Source organism: Atractosteus spatula, chromosome 13, assembly GCF_055471065.1.
Source record: "Atractosteus spatula isolate fAtrSpa1 chromosome 13, fAtrSpa1.hap1, whole genome shotgun sequence".
NCBI classification, from domain to species: Eukaryota; Metazoa; Chordata; class Actinopteri; order Semionotiformes; family Lepisosteidae; genus Atractosteus; species Atractosteus spatula.
Window position 1 is genome coordinate 40,601,255 of NC_142718.1, and position 20,080 is coordinate 40,621,334.

The following is a 20,080-nucleotide window of genomic DNA, read 5'->3' on the forward strand; positions in this document are numbered from 1 at the left end:
CTAATTCTGTCATGATCATTAATAAGGAACACAAAATAACACGTTTCTTTCAAAAGATTCGATTAGTTTCTGAGATTTCATCTTCAGGTAAAGATGGTATAATAAACGTGTTAATGAAAAATCACTCATTCGGGATCCTAGGAATGCTTAATGAGCGAAAATGTTTTTGATTCACGACATCTGCCTAGCAGACAAAAGGTTATTTTGTTCCTTTATGTTGTCTTATTCTGTAAATGCCCTACTCTACATTGAAATAACCCTACTTTACCCAAAGTAACCCTAGTTTGAAGTCAAGATTCCTTTCAATCTAGCCTGTATTCAGGTCAATCAGAGAAGACCAACAATTTTCAAGTCAGTGGCATTCTCCACCTACGGCTAACACTGTCAGATGCAACCCGACTCTCATTATGTCATGTCTTGACATAAACCTGGAATCTGAAATACTTATTTTTACGTAACAATTCTTACTTACACAAGACCAGCACATGGTCTTTACAACATGTGAAAAGCTCTCATTAACCATTAAAGTGTATTTTAAGTTGTAGGCAGCTTTAGAGTCCACTTAAATGAAAGAAGATCCATGATAATCTCTTTCATTAAACCTGAAAGCCACACAATTTTCAGGATTACAAAAGATATCACTGTATCAGAAGAATCAGCAATTGTAAAATATTAATACAGAAATGCTCTAGTGGCAACTTTATCATTTATCTGCAAGCAATGGAGCCTTGACACTCTAGTAAGAATGTCAGTAGGTGTGTCTATCATTAACATCATCACAAACTGAGCCACATGCATTGCATGGTATTTTGAAACTCAATTGGGCAGAATATCAGTACAGTACATCTGCCATATCAGCCCAAATGAATGGCTCCCCGGTAACAATCATCCCTTTGCATTCAGGATAACTGCAAGCCGTTCTTTTCACAACACCAATCTCCTTTCCACTGCGACTAGCAGGCTCCACAGAGGTCTGCCTTCACCGCAGCCCTGACCCCGGCGTCATCTCCGCCTCGGAAGCTTCACCGAATATTCCTTGTTAAGGCAAAACAGGTTTTCTTCGCGAGATAGACGACAGATAGAACAGGATGGAATATGCTTCCGAAGGTAATGGGCCTGTTCAAACAAGCGCATGGTGAAGCCTGGGCACTGGGGACTGGTGCACATATAAAAAACGGCCTTGTGAGAAAGGTGACAGAGCACTGACAATCGCCAGCGGCCACCAGGTGGCATGCAGTGCATTCCTAACGTGTAACAGTGCCTGCACACCCCTGCAGAGCTGCGGCCTCCAGTGTGTACCATTACCACCTATAGGAGTGCATTCCTCAGGCTCCTATCTGTAGGTGGACCACTTGACATTACTCAAGATAAGATATATACAAGATCACTTTATTGGCCTTATACAATTTCTTGTGTTAGGAATTTGTCTTTTCACAGACCCCAGCTTGCTCTCCATCAGGCACAAAGGCAGGGAGAGAGAAGCTTGGGGTCAGAGTGCAGGGTCAGCCATTTATACGGCGCCCCTGGAGCAGCTGGGGTTAAGGGCCTTGCTCAGGGGCCCAACGGAGTAGGATTCCTCTGCCAGCCACGGGATTTGAACCGGCAACCTTCACCAGTCACCGTCATTCCTCCTTCACCGCAGCAACACCAGCTGAGGGAACTGCGTCACAGCGTGCCTTTGCCCTTAAACAGAAAACCACTGGTCACGGTTCTCCACGCTCGAGACAGGCGTACACATAAATATCGTCTTAAAAACGCCGGGAAAAAGAAAGAAGTTCAAACGCTCTTAAAATCTGCAAATTCAGAAACTAGTACTATATGAAAATGATAACTATAAAGACTGTTATAAAGGTGATTTCAAAATGATAATCATGTTTGAGTAATAACTCTGGTTATACCACAGTTTTCTGCAAACATAAAAGTAGAATCCATCCCTGGACTTCATGAGATTTCAATTTTTAATTAAAAAAGGTCACATCCTAAGGTTACAGTCCACCTTCAGCTTCATCTTAAGTGTAAAAAAGTAGCATTAAAAATTTCAGCTATGAATAATCCATCCACAACACCGATAGTCCTCCTTTTCAAAATGATCAATTCCATCTACAAACACAGGACTCGCATTGTTTTGTGATTTTCAGGCATTCCTCCGGAGTGAGACGTCCTGTCAGACTGCGGGGGTGTGGAGTGTGATCTCCACCAGCTAAATCCAGCTGAACAACGAGAAGTCGTCTGGAATTTCAATGGCAAATTTGTAATTCAGTTTTTTTTTTCCACAGGTCTCTGTTCACCTACTTGGGGTTTATAAGCAGCTGATATAAGAGGCGTTTGATAATAAATGTGTGCTGAAGCAAACTAGAACATGGAATCAAAAATAGGAAAAAAACTCCTCCTTACATTCTTCATTTTATAAAAAATCAGTGAGGAACAAGTCTAAGCAGATTTTTAGATAAATATGTCCTCACCACTCCTTTAACAAAACAAATATTCAACAGATATTATTTATCCCTGTTAAATAGTTTCAACTAATACTGCAGTAATTCATTTCAAAATGTTGATTTTTTAGCACTAAAGTACACAGTGAAGTATAATTTGTTTGTCTAAACGTAATTATCCTTAGGATGTCCTTACTGTAGGATCTGGGATTTTCACATGGATATACTGTAAGTCAATGAACCACTTTTATTTTAAACAGTTCAATAGGGCTTGAAAGTCAGTTGTGTTAAAGAACTGGTCAGGGGATGAATGCTTAACATATCTGCTTTCACTCCCAACTCACTGCTTTTTTAAAACAAAATATTATCATTTAAGGAGTGCAGTTTTGATCTCCATTTTAATATTTTGAAGGAAACACTTAGTAAAGTAAATCATTCACCTTATTACAACTGAAAAACAACATTTCCTTTTTTTTATTAAAATCTCTCCTCGAGGAAAGTAAATGCCACTTGTGCAAAAAAAATCAAATCAACAGCATATGATTAATTCAGAACAAACATGTTCAGTAAAAAGAGACACAGCTTTCTCACAGATCAGCTAGTATGTCCTGTAATCAGTTTTCTTGGTGTGTTACCAGCTCAGATAGTGATGAAATTTAATTTCTACTGCATTTTTCTTGTAGTTCCTAAGGGAACAAAAACCTTATATTCACTCATTTACAAATCAGAGCCCATAAATACGGATGAATACAACCCTTTGGAAGGAACATCACATGCCCAAGATCACGGGAGAAAAGAGTCTCACTGAAATGAGTAAGCATTATAACCAAAAAAAAACACACAAAACTCTCTAATGTCCTTACGGTCTCTTGTTTTGTCTGTGTTAATTAATGATGTCACAGTTATTATTGATTTAAAGAGTGAAGCAAAATGACATCTTGGACTGCACAAAAAAAAGTCTTGCAAATAAAAACTGCTTCATTAAACAGTTCACTTCTCCATTTAGATACAGTTTTGCAGCTCTCCTTCTGCAGCTAATATAGGAATGTAATACGACTCCGAACTGAGTTTAAACGTACAGACAAATGAAATGTAGATAGCAGAAATGTAGATTTCTAATGAAATTCATTAAAAAAATGAATAATAAAGCAACACCGTGCCTTTTAATGTAAAAGAATTGCAATTACTAGTGTTTAGGGTGTTTGTGTTCAACAGCCCAGGTTCCAACAGCACTGAGCTTCACTATGTAACAGTCTCTCTCTCTCTGTTAGCTCTGTGGATCAGCTCTTTCCTGTACAAGAACATACAGCAAGGAAGGCTGCAAACAAGAGGGCTCCTCTAGCTTGTTTGGGAGTTTGTAGTCCACTGATCATAAGTATCGGTATCGGTTTCAACATCATGGCTGGGTAACTTGTTCCACTCTCCCACAACCCTTTGGGTGAAGCAGTGTCTCTGGTTCTCAGTTTTAAAAAACCACTTCCTGGCAGTTCCCCTTTGATTTGTGGTTCACTGTTCATTCTGAAGTAATCTGCTCAGTTGAGTTTGTTAATGCTTTTAGAATCTAAATCACAAGCGAGATGCCCTATAACAAAGAACCCAAAATTTGAACCTGCACCTGAGCTCACCCCTCCCTGAACAGATTGGTTATTTCGTCTCAGGAGCTACAGGTGGGACTTTCAAGATTAGAGTGGCATGTGCCCTTTGAATGTCCATTCTTGATATTTTATCCTTCCACAACGGAAACTAAGAAAAAACACCAACACAAAATCACTCTGTAGAAGGTTAAGTTGGGCCACTCTGTGTTTTTTTTTTTAATGAAACACATCTTAAATGAATAAGAGAAGTCTGATTGAAAATCTTGTGTTATTTCCTGTTTAATCAGTGTTGAGGTTTTTTTCCCCTTCTGAGAAGTACAGAGGTGAATCTTGCACTTCTAAAATAAAAGTCTGCAGATCGGTATTTCCTAGAGCACATTCATCAACCAAAGAAGGGAAACATGTGTTTTGGAAATTTCCAATTCGGAAAGCACTCCGAACTGAAATGCATTCACAATCCATTTAACACAACAGCCTGCCTGTAGGTCCAGAGAGGCTGGCTGTGCCACTGCTTTAAGACTCGCTGTAATGACTTGCTTTGTGTTCTGCAACTGCCAGCAGTGGAATATTACCGTTATTCAGAAATGCCAGTGGAATGAAAAATGGCATTAATATCTTCCTTCACAATCACTAAGATCTCATTTAAGCTTGACAAGCCAAGTAATGCTTCCTGGGAGACCTGTGTTCTTTGCCATGCAGTTTAGACTGTCGTGGGGAGATCTTGCTTGATTGAAAAGCAAAGCATATGTGCTAAAAATACAAAAAATCCTAAAAATATACCCCCGTGAAGAGGCATTACATGTACTGGGAGTTTCCAGTCATTCCCTTTTTGTGTTGTTTTCTAACAGCAAAGCCTGTCATAGTCAGGACATTCACCAAGGACTTATTTTTATTTTCATTCAACACCCAGGCCAAGCAGATTGATTCAACAACAACAATTGATTCAACAATAAGCCAACATTCACTATAGTGGTGCTGACTTTAATTGTGTTGCCCCCTGACTCAGCAGGAGTATAACTTGGGCACTGCTTGTGTAATGAACACTGCCCCTAGCATTTCTGCTGCACCATGACATGGCAGTATGATGGGGCTGAGACAGACAGGATACTGGTCACTGCAACCAAATTAAAAACAGCTAATATGTATCAATGGACTTAATTTTAGACTTTTATTATGAAATGTGCATGGTCAAAGCTTAACACTAATCTAAGCAGAGTCTGCAGACCTATTATTTTAGTAGTGTGGTTGCTAGAAAAATCATATCTGTCCATTCAGCATGGTATAATCAAACCTGAAACTGTTAAGTCAAGTCTAAGTGCTTTTAAATGTAGTTTTTAACTGGTCGTGTATAAATGTCTGCACCTTTTTTGTATCCCATAGTCACAATAACTGTTTTTTTTTTTACTGGAAGAGGAGGCATTTTGTCCCACAAAAGGCATTAGAAGCCTAAAATGCGCCACTCGGCCACATTGTAGAAAACTATAACCCTGAATCCAATCATTAAATAACTGGGTCCCCAGATCAATCAGCCACCCATAACTCAATGAGCTGGGTGTTTGTAAGTTACAGACAATTTGGAAATCAAATATTCGTAATTCCTTTTAATATCACGACTTCTGACAAAACCCGTCAGACAAGCTAAAAGAAGCCTGGAATTAGGAAAGGAGGGGCCTTACAACAGTTATCTTTGGCCTTCAGACCACAAATGCAAGCTGTTTTCTTTTTCATTATTTCTATCTGGCTTCCACTTGAGGAGGGAACATAACAGGCAAGCACTGAAGAAGCAAAAGCGTCCACACGGCACACATTGCAGAAAGAGCTGTAGAGCAGATGAATACTGTATGTTTCTGCTTTAGCTTTAAGAACGATGAAACCCCTCACCAAGCATTTTGGCTTTGCTTGTCTGTCGTCTTTTTATAAACACAATACAATATTCATACTAAGAGCCTGAGGTACAGCGAGTCTCAGCAATAATTTCAAATGAAAGTGGTGTTCCTGTCTAAAACAGAGTGTGCCCCTTGCTTCCTGCTGAATTAAATTCACTATTCGGCCATGCGGTGATGGAGAGTTCGTCTGTTCTTTAGGTTCCTCTATTCAATAAAAGCATGGCATGTAGCGTTTTAAGCTGATTATAAAAGGCAAGAGATGGATGAAACTGGAGGCAAGTAACAGCTGCCACCCAAGCTACTGCAATATTAAATGTCCAAATTCACCAGGTATCTGAATCCTTTAAAAAAAGGAATAAATCCTTGATAACACTGCAACATTTCTACAATTTCCAGCGCTTTACAGAGGGTGTCTGACATAAATAATATTAAATGATTTCAGGTTTTATCACACTCGGATGACTCCTGGTACCAAGTTAAAAAGCAGACAATGTCCCATTAGGTACAGTACGTCACATACCGACAAATCAGAGGACTTTTTTTCGTGTTTGACTTGCATCTTCAGGGAAAAATCAGCATCATGCTTTCAAAAAACATGGGGTGGCAGGAGAAGTGGGCACAGAATGACAAATCCTCTCTAGGTTATTGCCAGCAGGATCCAACATCCTTCCAGAGCGGTTGGATCAAAGCCAGTTGCTGCACTGGGAAGATTCCAGACTCAGCATTTTCCACAAACCTGCACGCTATCCTAGCTGTTGAAATCACAGAATCTGTTTAAAAGGAAACAACCTCTCAAAAGAAGAATTCTTTTTCACAGTTTTACAGGGATAAATGCTGTGGTGAAATGAGAGAAGATTTGACAGTGACGCATGGCTGTTTTACTCTGCGACTGTCTGCTTTGTCAGGAAGGGTACACAAGGAGAGCTGCCACAATGTCTCCTAACTATCCTTGGAATGCACATCCCATGGAACCTGGCAGAGGTGAGGAGAGACCTGTATTCTTTACGGCTTATTCATACAAAGCACATTCCCAGCACTGATCGGGAAGACACCAACACTGCTGAAAGCCCATGCTCCTGCTCTAGCTTCTCTAAAACAGATAAACACAATTTTATTAAACAAACACACTCCATCTATTATGCATTATCATTCACAACCTCTTTATAAAGCAAGTATTTAAAAGCCTCCTTTAACAAAATCTTCTGCTAATGATTGTTGGCAATCCCTGCACTCTCAGAAAATGAACCTCATGGTCTGTCAGAAACATTGATATACAGTATCTAAACAAAATAAGATCTTCATAAGGTCACCTCAATAAAAAAAATACAGTTTGATTTTTTTTCTCGTGGAAACTAAACATAAATGAGATATATGCTTGGAGAAGGTCTATTCATTTTCCACACACACTACCGAACTGTAGATTAGTACTGCAGAGAACCAATATAACAATGTGTTATAATACCTTAATCTACATGTCCAACATGCTTAAAATAACCTGAAAACATGTTAAGTGTTATATAGACAAACCGAGACCAAGCCCAGATACAAGCAGTAAACAATGTTGTAATTTAATCAGCGGCACATGAAACACATCTCATCTTAATTGCTTTATGTTATTACTATAGTCATGATCATTAATCCCATTAACATCATAACTGAATTTACACTATAATGTTGTTATGATCCAACAAGTCATTCAGTTTTTAAACTTTGTCTCATCCTTTTATTTCATCTTTTGCTTTACTTATTTAACCAGCAGAAACTGGACCTCTCTTTCGAACTGGAGCGCTGTCAGGGCGGTGAACCATCCGCTCGTGTCAGATTCACAAGGAAGCTACGTACCAGCTTCCATTCATTGCGACGCTAAACCTGTTCACTGAAATTAAGGGCGAATAATTCAGGAAGACTGGGGTAGCACCTTCGCTACCAACAGAAAATCAATTTGTGACAGTTTTAGAAAACAAATGTCATTAAATGTCACAGGAAAAGATGTCTCCGAGATATTTAGTTATACACCCGTTTGTGCTATTGGCTAAGAAACTGTGCACTGCAAAATTGAATACAGTGGCAGGGGCAGCAGCGTTGACATTGAAATTGCTCGATCTACTGTTGGGTGCTGGCACTGACTGCTCAGCTGAGCCCCGGTACTCTCCCCAGGCTGTGCCTCCTGTCCACCACAGCCTCCACCTGCCTTATTAACACCCGGGCACACATGAAAGGCGTGCAGCCCGTCTGTGGCACTGCTGTGGAGGGTCAGGCCTGCACAGTGTGTGCATCCTGCTCTTGTGCCACTGCCTACTAAAGGAACACAGCGCAGCTAAAGACACTGGTGCTTGGGCACAACACGCTTGGTGCAAAGGTATGACATGCTCAAGGGAAAGCCCTATGCCGACAGGCTAAAGGAACTGAACCTTCTTAGTCCAGAAGAGAGAAGACAACAAGGGAGCCTGATACAAGTATTCAGTGTCACATGGCGTGCTTTATCACAGCTGTGGAATCACATCAGGATAGCCCTGATAGTAATGGCACTGCTACCTAATGGTAACTCAAACCCTTGTGTTTTTCACAATGCATGTCATTTGATCTCGGATTGTACCCTCCATTCCAGGCGCTCGATGGCTGATGTCTATGACCTGCACCCGGGCTTGTCTGGAGGAGAGCTCCGCGCTGACGTCGATTTAACTAAATCCCATCCGCTACACACTTTACACAGTCTTTCCACGTTAGGAAACACAGTTGCCACTGCACATTGCAAAAATATTATGCCTTGACTCTTAGAATCCAAACTCTTTTCAGTCCCATTAAAGAAAATCCATTAAATGTTTTTTTTGCAAGTACACAATACCATACTATGTATGACCATCGACGAGAAAGCAAACCAGCAGACTGGACATGCAGCAAAAGAAAATATTTCAAATTCTCACATTAATAACACATACAACTGTATCATGAGATACAGTATTTTTGCTGCATTTTTCCATTCTGTTTTTCATGTTTCTCCAACACTTTTTCCCATTACTGGGAAACATATTGATATTTTCTTTTTTTTTTCTTAGAGGCCTTTTGTAATTTGTCGTCAATGCGCCTTAAAAATGGTTTCTCTTTACTGAGATAAACAGATAAACAGATATTGAGTGCTCAAAAACATTCCCTACCTTGGGTTTTATATTTGCCACTTGAAACCACTGATTCAATCCACCCACCCTGCGTTTGTCAGAAAGCTGCATATTCCTGGCAATGTTTGTAGCGACAATTTGCTTCAAAATCACCTGGCAGAAAGCAAACACAATCGCACATAGACACCTTCATTACAAATAAAAGCCCACAATTTTCGTTCTGTGGTTAAATGATCAAGAAGGAATTGCTGGATAACAATATCTGATTATGAAATGTCCTGTAGGTCATTTTAAGCTATATTAAGTTTTGTCTTAGATTATCTTATTCAATTTCTATTGCACTATGATCTATTCTTATGTTACCTTATTTTGCAACTTTAATTTTGTGATTTTTATCCCCCCCCCCCCCCGGTGAGCTCATAGAAAAGACATTTCATTGCCAGCAACTGTTACCGTTACAAAAATTAATTACACACAATAACAATTCATCGGCGGTGGGTCTGGGAAGAAATCACATCCTCTGAAAGCTGAGAGCTACAGGAGCTTCTCTGAACTGCGAGTGAAGGCATTAAGCACACTCATGAACTCATCCGTGATGCTGATTTTTAATTACCAATATCATGGAGTATATATAGTATATGTGAAGCCTGTTTAACATTGCTGAAACCTGACAACACCCCTGAGGTTTATCCTGACTTCTGTGAATCTGAGGCACACCTGGACACGTCTGGAGAAGCAGCTGCATACGAGGTAATTAACATGAAAAGGGAAAAATAAAAGACCAAAATGTCAGAATCGCTATTGAGCAAAATGAGTCCCAAAGGAATTATAGCAATTCTACATTATGTATATAGTGCCTTGCGAAAGTATTCAGACCCTTGCATTTTCAAATTCTGTTACAGGAAAACTTGAATTAATGACACTTTGAAACAGAAATTAATGTCTTATGCAAACAACCTCCACATGTAAAAACCCCCAAAAAACAGAAAACCTGAAATAAAAAATGGAAAAGTCATGACTGAATTAGTCTTCAAACCCTTTGCCGTGTCAAACCTAAATTAATTTAGGAGCACTCAATTACCTTAACAAGCTACACAATTAGTTGAGTGGCCTCTAACTGTGTGCATTCACATAATTTCAGAATAAATACACCTGTCTTCAGTCAGGTAGTGAATGTTAAGAAAAGATTGCATCAAGACAAAAGAGCTTTCAGAGCAACTCAGGAATACAGTCGTAGAAAGACACTGGTCAAGAGAAAGATATAAAGTTTCCAATCACTTAAGCAAAAATGTTCTAGCTACAAATAAAAACACATCAGGTGAACATGTTGTATGATGGTGCTTTAATGCTGAAACATCGAAAAGAGACACTGTTTCCAGTCAGAGAGACAACAGATTTGCACTAGAGATTAACGTATGCAACTCACGTTCGCCAAATCTTTTTGAGCTTGGTTCAAGAGATGTTTTAACAGAGGAAAGAAAAAATTCAGAGGGCAAACTTGCGGATGTCCTTAGGCGTATCATGGGGGACCTAGTGAGGAATATTCTTAAGCAATATTAATATTAATTCCTTGCCAGTTCAGCCACTCCAAAAGGCTACAGCTCCATAACAGCGTCTCACTCTCCCTACTGAGCTCCGACCTTGTCCGGTGGCAGTAATTGCTTGCTTTCACTTATTCATGAATCGACCAAGCCACAACTCTCTTGGGGCACCAGAAAAAACACTAGGGAAGACAAAAATCATTTTTTCCAAACTGGAACTGTCAAAACGATGAACAGGGTGGAATAATCTAAAGCAAACATGGCAACAGTGCAAGGAAATATTTTTACACTGCACATCCTTTAAGAAAGGAAGACAATGAGAGAGATTACCATTTAAGAGACAGGCACATGTTTATAGAAACGTGTTTTTAAGAATAGATCTGATAAAGTGCCGAGTCCTTTGATTTGCTCAATGCTGTAGCATTATTCAGCAACAAGAAACATTCACAAGCTATACAATCTTCACGTCCAGCTTCACAGATCTGAAGGGGCAGAAGCAATGAGGATGTCTGACCATCTTTGCTCTGCCTGTGCCACAAGGCTGCTGTATTTCACTGGCCCAGACCTCTTCAACAGTGGAGCACAGTAACAGTGATTGGTCTTCATGTGGCTCGCAGCATACAGGCCCTTGTCAACATTTACCATGGTGAACATGCTCACATGCTTTATATTTTACCATGCTTGATCACTGATTTGTTCTTCTCATGCAAAGTTTCCAAGTTTTGCATTTACCCTGACTTCACTGGGCCTTACTACACCATACTCTGCTTTTACCATGATCACTTCAGGCCTTACGACATTATACTCTGGTTTTACCATGATCACACTGGGCTTTACCACAGTGTACTCTACCTTTACTGCCATGGTCAATCAGTAAGATGGCTATAAAATACCTCTATTTGTAAAGGATAATAATCTGCAAATTTCAATGTAAATATAAGCACTAAAAGAGCAACTTTCTTTTAAACAATTAACTTAAAACATGAATAAAAATACAGTTACCATCACAACATGGCTTCTCTTATCTCTACACACTCTGAATGTTTACACTGCCTAAAAATATTCTTTGTCTCAAAGAAAAAAACAAAATGTAATATTGTGTTTTCACTTTTTTTACTTAATTACATAATGTTACTTCTTGGCATTCAAATACGTGCTGGCAGTTCAGCGTCTGGGAAAACCCCCAGAGCTTATTTTAATTTGATGCCTTCTTATGTGCCAAGATCTGACCTGAATCAAGGGGCTCTGTGAGAGAAATTACTTTTCTCAAGAGAAGTAAGCACAAAACCACAGAGGTGATGTCTTCAGACTTCTTGAACTTTTAGGACTTCAGAGTTAAGCAGGTGTTGTGGCAATAGTTTATTGGAGGGAGGAGGGGAGCGTTCTTCAAAGTGCTAAAAGATCATTCCCACGTTTTTCACTACAGCATTCCAGACCTTCTTGTGAGAGAGAAAATGTTTTCAATTTTCTCCACAGGATTGGCAGTGCTGGTTATTTTGTAGTTTTGTAGTTCAACATTACACCTTTCAGCGTAGGGTCCTAGGAATTTGTGATCTAACAGTGGAAATTCATTCTAAAAAAATACAGACCAGCTGTAGGGAAACCACTTGTGTGTCTAACCTCTTCCCACGCGGATGGGAGTTTATCAATGAAAATGAGCTCTCCTTGCGACTGTGTACAGTACGTCTTGGAAAAAACATGCTCTGTTTGGAATCCGCTACATTAGAGTGAGGAATTTTAAGCCTGATTACACCATGAAAAGTTCCCTAACCTGGAAGTTTTGGAGATGACTTGCCAACCTCTTTCCAACATTTGATCACAGCAAACATCGAAAACTGAACTGCGCTGTTTTTAAGAAAAGTCTCCCCCCCCCCCCCCCCAATACATGGTGCACACATGCAAAACTGGCGATTGGGAGCACTCACTGAAGGCAGCCACAGCCAGGACTAAAGTGACGACAATGGAAATCCAGGACACCCATAAGGCCTTCTTGCGGTAGCTCTGGGCTTCGTGGGGCTTCAGTCGAGTGCTGCTTTCCAGCAAACCTGCCGAGGGCAATGAAAGTCATTAGCGTGCTGCAGCGCTGTACCGTGTGCGCATCCGTAATTACAATTCATCCAATTAGCCACTTTTGTGCTCACCAGAAGAAAGCTTTGCTTAAGCAGAATTATTAGATATACCCACCAGATGCAATCTGGTGTGTTCATTGTTCTTGCGTCTGGCATTAGCTATTAAACTGATGTGCTGCCATTGCTAACCTGAGTGTCTTTCAAGACACAAGGAGTAGATGGGATTTTGAACTTGGCTAGTTACTGTACAACCAATTAGCATATTTATCTCCATATTATATCTGCATATACGTTTTTAAATATTGTTATAAAAATATATCAGTGATTTCATTTGCCTTTGCAAACAAAACTTTCGTTAAGCACTAGATGGACATGAATTGCAATAACCATATTATTAATGTTGATTAATTTATAAATTTCAAGATTTCGATCGGTCACTAGGCAGGCGGGCAATTTCTGGAATTTAATGTGCGTTTTAATTACTTTCTCGCTTCGTTCTGCCAGCTTGACACGTCTGCATTTTATAAACGTGACTCTAAAAAGTGCGTCGGCGCTGTCTGGAATTTACTGAAGACGAGTACCTCGCCTCAAGCTGGTTTTGTTTTTGCATATTTTAGTTGTTGAAGGGGGCGTTTTCGGCAGCTTTGTAAATGACAAACAACTAAATGTTAATAACAATTTATCATTTCCTTCATTTCATATGATAAAAACGGGTTTCTATTTCGTATCACCAAGGGATATGCATCTTAAACATTCAGAAAAAAAATCACACTGTAAAATTTTACATTTAAAAATCCTCTCAGATTTTCGTCGTGTTTATTTTATTCTGTTCATCCACATTTGGAAAAACACGCTCTGCTCCAAACTCGGCCCCGCTGTCCGTTAGGGAACAATAATGTTTCGGGCGGAAAGACTGGACTCGGGCAGCTTGCTTACAGCTCTGTAAGTAGGACTCGTCTCAGGAGAGACCAGCAACGGGACTCCCATCAGCAGAGAGAGGAGCTGAAGTGCGAGATGCCAGCGGGAGAAAGTAAAAATGTTAAGTAACTTAGAACCGCCGTCATTCCAAGACAGGGCATGAAATATAGACCCTCGACTGCTCAGACAAAAATCTACTGAAGGCAAAATCCAAGAACTGTGCCATTGGAGACGTCTTTCCTCACGTATTCCTTTGTGCCTCTCCAGCCGGGAGGGGGCACTATTCAAAAGACAGAACCAGACAACAGCAGGTGTGTTTGAAGGATTGTTATAGTAATTAATCAGCCTTTATGCTGTTGTACAGTCTCGCAGTCCTTAAACCGAACCCAGGACAAAAATGCGATGCGAAGCGAGAGTCAACAGTCCCTAAACGTGACGTAGGATGTCTGGTTGAAGGATATGCTAATCAAAACCATTTTTTTTTACCCGATAGATTAAAAATTCGTTTCAAAATTGCTTCTTTGTCTTGAACATGTTGTCCGACCAATAAAAACGCATTCTTAGGATTCGTAAGGTTTTCTTACCATTCTGTAAAAAGAGGAGGAATGCATCCGTACACACCAGGATATAAATAAATATGTGGATTTGATATATTAGATCATTTCTCCATCTACGTGATCCTTTAAAAAAACAGATGTGCGCATTCTCGGATATCACCGTACTCTTGCTTACATACTGACTCCTTAATAATGGAATAGTCAGTAATTATACTTAAACAGCTCTTTCCATCCCAGCGCTCACCTGCGTGACCTGCAGCTGCTCCACTCCACAGCAGGTTAGGGGGAGGAGTGAAACGTTGCTTCACTAATTGAATTAATTGGGAATTTCAGGGAGGCCAGATTGTACAAACCTGAAGAGGCATTTAGCCTTAACACCGAGATTAACCCCTTTAGTCTTTCAAGCAATGCCATCTAATCCAGAAGATAACCCTCACAGCACAATGTTCCCAGTCAGCATTCTGGGGTACTGGTGCCACCTACTGGTCCACCAACACATTACATTTTTTTCTCAAAACACTGGTATGCAAGTAAATCCCTTGATTAAGAACCCTATGTATCTTATCTTAAATCATCATAGAAAGGACTTAATAAATGCTCAATATTTATTTAAAAGGGTACCCTCTCTTTCATGCACAGAGAATTGCAAACTCTGATAAAAGAAAGAATTGCTCACTGCAATATTTGACATAAGATGGCCCAAGTGCCTGTTAAGCCACCTCACTGGTAAAGCTTTACATATCTGTAGCCTATAGGAGGAAGCACAGGCGAGAGGAAACTGTTTCTTCTGCATGTTCAAACGCCTCTGCTTTAAGAACAATTCCATCAACAGATGGCATCAAAGCCATGCCTCTTGCCGTTTCCCAAGGATATTCAAATTCTTCTGCGGAGATTTTGAAAACCGCACAGGCTTTGACAGAGGCGAGGAGGAGAGGGGACGCTGTCGCGATGACTGGATGACTGAAGAAATATGACCTTGATCTCCTTCGCTCTCATGTACCTTGTTAAGCACGCCTCAGATTGCTTGTTCAGAGCATCAGACTTCATTATTTTCTGCTTCGCAGTGCCACAGCTTCCCCCAGCTTCTGCCCAGGGATGTTGTCTTGAGTCTTGCAGCATCCACAGCTAAAACTAAGCCCTGAGCAGTCCTGTTCTTTTGCTTCCAGACAGCACTGAGTACCACTGCAGGCTACATTTTTTAGGAATTTTTAATTCAGAGGCAATTAGGACATAACGATGAAAGGTCTGTTTTGTTTCAGAGCGCACCATTGAAACATTACACAAGTTTAAGGAGTAAGACCCCAGGGCAGTATCAAATCGTCTTCCTGTAAATAAAGTCAGGAACATACAGTATATTTCATCTAGACCCAACCAGGAACACATGAGAGGAACACTCAGGAACATAAGATAAAAATATGAGAATATTTAGTGAACTAATCACTGGGTGAGTCGTATTAAAGTCTGCGGATGCTGGCTGGCATGGTTTTGCATACTCTGCCCCTGATCTGCTCTGTAGTGGCGCTTCTACTGTAGCTCAGTGAACAGCCACCACTGCGTTTCAGCAATGGAAGTAACAGGCTCCCTCCTGCATGGAAAGCACTGGAAAAGGACTCTGTAAATCCAAGGCAAAATAAAAAAGGTGGGGCTGGTTTTGGTTGCGGTGCCCCCTGACTGTGGAATTCCTAACCTCTTTTCAATCAGTGCTGCAGCCTGAACTGGAGTTTTTAAAATCACCCTTGAACACATTTACATAACACAGCCTTTTCTGAATCCAATTAGTCTCTAGTCCAATAATCTTTAGTCATTTTGTAGGCGTCGGTATGTTTTCTGTTCCTTATTATTCCTTTTGTAAATATTCCATATTTTTTTATTTGATTTTTAAGGTGCTTGGAGGTTGCTTTGTAAAAAAAGCTGGTAGAGCTTTAGCTCCCAGTGTTACCTCTGTAACAGTGGCCTTGGCTGCTCACGAAGCTGGGAAATAACAGCATCTCATCAGGGAAGCAGGACTGGAAAGGACAGTAAGGAGCTGAGAAGCGCTGTGGTTCGGGCTCGGTGGCTCATGTGTACTCTCTGGTCTGTCTGGGCTGCCCGACAGGTGAACAGGACCTGGCTCAGGTGATGCCAGACGGGTACAGCTGTGTGACTGCATGTGGGGTTACTGTCTCTGGATGGTGTCAGCTACACAAGAACCACAATGTCTTTACTCGGGCACATCTAATTAAAAACACCAGGCTGATTTACTACTACTACCCTGCCTTATCCCTTGTGCTTGAGTGCACCCACATGTGTACTGTGCACATACAGTACACATATATGACAGTTCACAGCACTGGGAAAACATGAACGGGGGTAATGCTTTAAAGCATCACTTTAAATCATCAGATTTACCGTCAAGGCAGGCTCGCCTGCAGACTCTCACAGCTTTAAAGGAAAGTGCAAGCTGCATCTGAAGAATTCTTCAGAGAGTCACACCCAGTTCCTGCAGGCAGTGTGGGTACTGCCAACATTTTTGAAGAAGCATATCAGAGCTGTTTTCTAGCAGGCACAGGGATTTTGTTGACTTAGATATGGTGTACAAAATTTCCTCCACTGGAGCTAGCCAGTACTGATGTGCATAGTCAGCACAGACATTGTCTTCCTGGAAAACACATGGATGAGAGCAAAGGGCAAGATGGGATGCTTGAGCCTGATGCAGTTGAGTTCTGCAATTCCTAGTGATGCTACCCCACAACACCCCTTTTCAAGACCACATAGCAATCATGAGGAATCATCCACTGATCATGCACTGCCACATCACTCCACACCCCAGAACCGCCATCCTGGAGGACGTTATACTGTACGTGCTCACTGGACCACAGTCCTTTGCTGAGGTTGTCAACTCGAGACCACAACTGAAACCCAGGATGTGACCTGTGATCGCTGTTAAATACACAGCGTGCCAGCAGGGTGGTTACAGAGTCTTGCAGTTTCCTTCAAGACAAATACCTCAGTAACTGCTCCTCCATATAACCACTTGGTCACAGATGGGATCATGTGAAAAGCACAAGGAAAAACTGGGTGAGATCCAGAGGACAATTCCGTTCCTTTTGGATTATGAGACTTTACCACCATCTGGCATATAGGGCACTGCACAATGGTTTTGTTCAAAAAGCAATCTACAATATTTTGCAAATATTGTACAGTTTCATGAGAAAATATTCTATTTTAAATACCAAAGACAATTTAGGCAGTGGAGGATGGAGGCTCACTTTGGGTACTTGTTTGTTTGGGGTGGAGTTCAGACATTAAATATTTACACAGATTTGCAGCTGCCCCAGCTGACTGCCAGCTTAGTCGAAACTGAATGCAAATCCCATTAAAATTGTGTCACGACAATGTGTAAAAATCGCATTTGCCCCCAGACTGCTTGAGGTGTCCATGATCTTCCTAGGAAGAGGCTATAACAGCCAATCACCGATGCTACTGCGTGGAAATCCAGCGAGTAACAGGACATTAGGATAAATTGTGAGCACTTATTAAGGAAATAAATGACTCCTTTCAGCCCAGCCTCTGTGCTTTCAGCCTCTTGCTCTGCACTTGTCTTCATGCAATGCAACAGCACAGTCCAAACAGCATTCATTTTTAGATTCATGACACTATCACACAAGGATGTTCCCAGATAGGTTCTGTATCTCAGCCTAATTTGTCGGGTTTCTTCTATGTGCTTCCTACCTCATTAACTCTCTACCTGTCACTTCTGTCATCTTTAAAACGGAACCCTAACAAGCCTGCTTCACATATTGGAGACAGCACAGAGACTGGCTGCACCCTCTCTGAAGACCTGCAGCCCGGGAGGGGTTATTCAAGCTCAGGAGCCCCGAGGAAGGGGACTGCTGAACCCAGAGTGAGGCATTTCACTAAACAGCTCAGCCCAGATATCAGCAGTCTGTGGCAGGGCCACATAGCCCCCCACACAATCATAATTAATACACATCTACTACTGAAATCTACTGAATTTCTTTCCATTGTGTGGAATATAAACTGATCGGACAGAGATCGGCCTGGGAGATTACAATTTTGTATAGCTATTTGCACCGTGATTTATGGATGTAACGTCCCAGGACTCACTCGCTGCCTTTTTTTTCAAATGACGTTCCATCAGACCATTCCACAGAGACACCCCCTGAACGGTGCGCTTGAAAATCGATTTGCTATTGATGTCCATTAAGTGTGGACCTGACAGCTACTCATAAAAGCAGAAAGTTAGTCGATCAATATACAGTAGCATCCGAAAAGGCACAACCTTGGCATTGCAGTAATCAATAAAACTGCCCAGATACAGAACCCAGTTCTTTTCAAACATTTAGGGTGCTGACACTAATGTACTGTATGAACGGTTTCTAAATAACTCACGACATGATTTATTGTACGTATGAACGCTTGCGTGTTTGCAGAGATAATCACCTGACAACATTTGGTGAGTCAAAGTTAGCTACAGTTATAATTCAGTTATCCCTTTGCACACAAAGTTGCTCGGGCGGGTTTTTGAAACGAAAGTTCAATTGCAATTGATCTATTGCGGGATAATGTGCGTTTTTCCTTTTCATACAAACAAAAACTGCTGAAATGTTAACCAGCCGTTCGCTCCTTATGCAGCCAAGCATAACATATTCCATATATACCTGGGTCTAAATAATTCAAAGCACTTTTCAAGCGCCATCAATTCCGTTGTTTGTCCCTTATCTGTATTAAATCTCTGAACACGAACAATATGCTGGAGTTATATCTGGACCAACTGTTATTGTCACACCAATTCATTGGTTTGTTTAAGCGGTTTACCTCGGTTCTCCACTCCGTCACGGAACTGCACGCTTTCGCTTATTTTCATCTGCTGATCCAGGTCCATGTTGAACGAGTCTCCCCGGCTTCCTCGCTTGGGTGGGTGCAGGTCTGTGGGGGCACACTGTCCGTTTTGAGCTGCGGGATTCACGACGGCGGCTTCCGGAGCAGTACAGAGATCTGGAGCCGAAGAGTCGGTCATCGTTAGGAGTTTAAGTCAAAACAAACAGCCGCTCAAAATATGTCGCACCAGAGCGAGAAGAGTATTCCTCCACAGCGAATGGAGAGAGTCGTAGAGTGGGCTTTTTACAGACGAGAAATCAGCGCAGTCGTCCCCGCATCAGCATCAGACCGACTCCTCCAGCACAGACTTGCTAACTAGAGAACAAGGACTGCAACAAGCAGGCTCTAATTAAAAATCCAGGGTCGTTAACGAGACCTCTGCACTGGGGGTGCGCTGGTTCCGAGGGCAGAAGCCTTAAAGGGAGCAAGGCAGCGAGTGGCCGGCGAGAGTTGCGCTCAGACGAGCTGCTGCTGTTTTCTTCAACGCGATGCGCTGTGCTACCGTCCCAGGTGGCGAGAGTGCCGATGACTTATCTGTGTGCGGCGTCAATCACGTACTGTAGCTACCCAACACGCGGAATAAATAAAAAAAAAACCGTGAGAAAAATTAAAATCTCAAACGCATAAAAACCCGACGCCTAGGTATTTTTTTAACTGTTTCACACAATGAACATTTTCTTTCTCGCTTTTTCTCAACGTCGTGTTTCAACTTTTGGGTTGCAACTGCGAGATTCGCATACAGTACGTAGCCTTCTGTTAACCTTCAAAACAAGGACTTGGTTTTTGAAAAGTTGCAACAACAACAAAAAAACATTTGTAACACAAACATGTGTACGTTTCGCCATGGATATTTAACCTTGACATTTTTTAATGTATCATATTGTTGCCTTTAAAATGTAGTAATTCAGTAACTTTAATTCAGTAGTTCTTAACAGTTTTCCTGTACGCTGTGCTAGTCTGGCTGTAAATACAGCATTCATATAGGTTACACTGATATTCTGAAAAGGCACTTTTGACCTCAACTCAAGAATGCAGCTTTCATTGTTTTGCGAATGATTGTCTTGGGTCCACGTGTAACGTCAAAG

The 20,080-nt window shown here is 41.2% G+C and overlaps 1 protein-coding gene across 1 annotated transcript in view; it reads right to left on the reverse strand.

Annotated features, from left to right (window-relative positions):
- LOC148822431 (transmembrane protein 163a) overlaps positions 1-19,663 on the reverse strand; it is a 69,442-nt gene extending 49,779 nt beyond the window's left edge. The window contains exons 1-2 of the mRNA XM_088930245.1: positions 18,933-19,663; positions 12,496-12,615 (exon numbers count right to left, since the gene is read on the reverse strand). Of these exons, the coding sequence (XP_088786371.1) occupies positions 12,496-12,615; positions 18,933-19,134 (322 nt within the window). The 5' untranslated portion in view covers positions 19,135-19,663. The remainder of the gene's footprint in view (positions 1-12,495; positions 12,616-18,932) is intronic.
- Between the last annotated feature and the right edge of the window lie 417 nt (positions 19,664-20,080).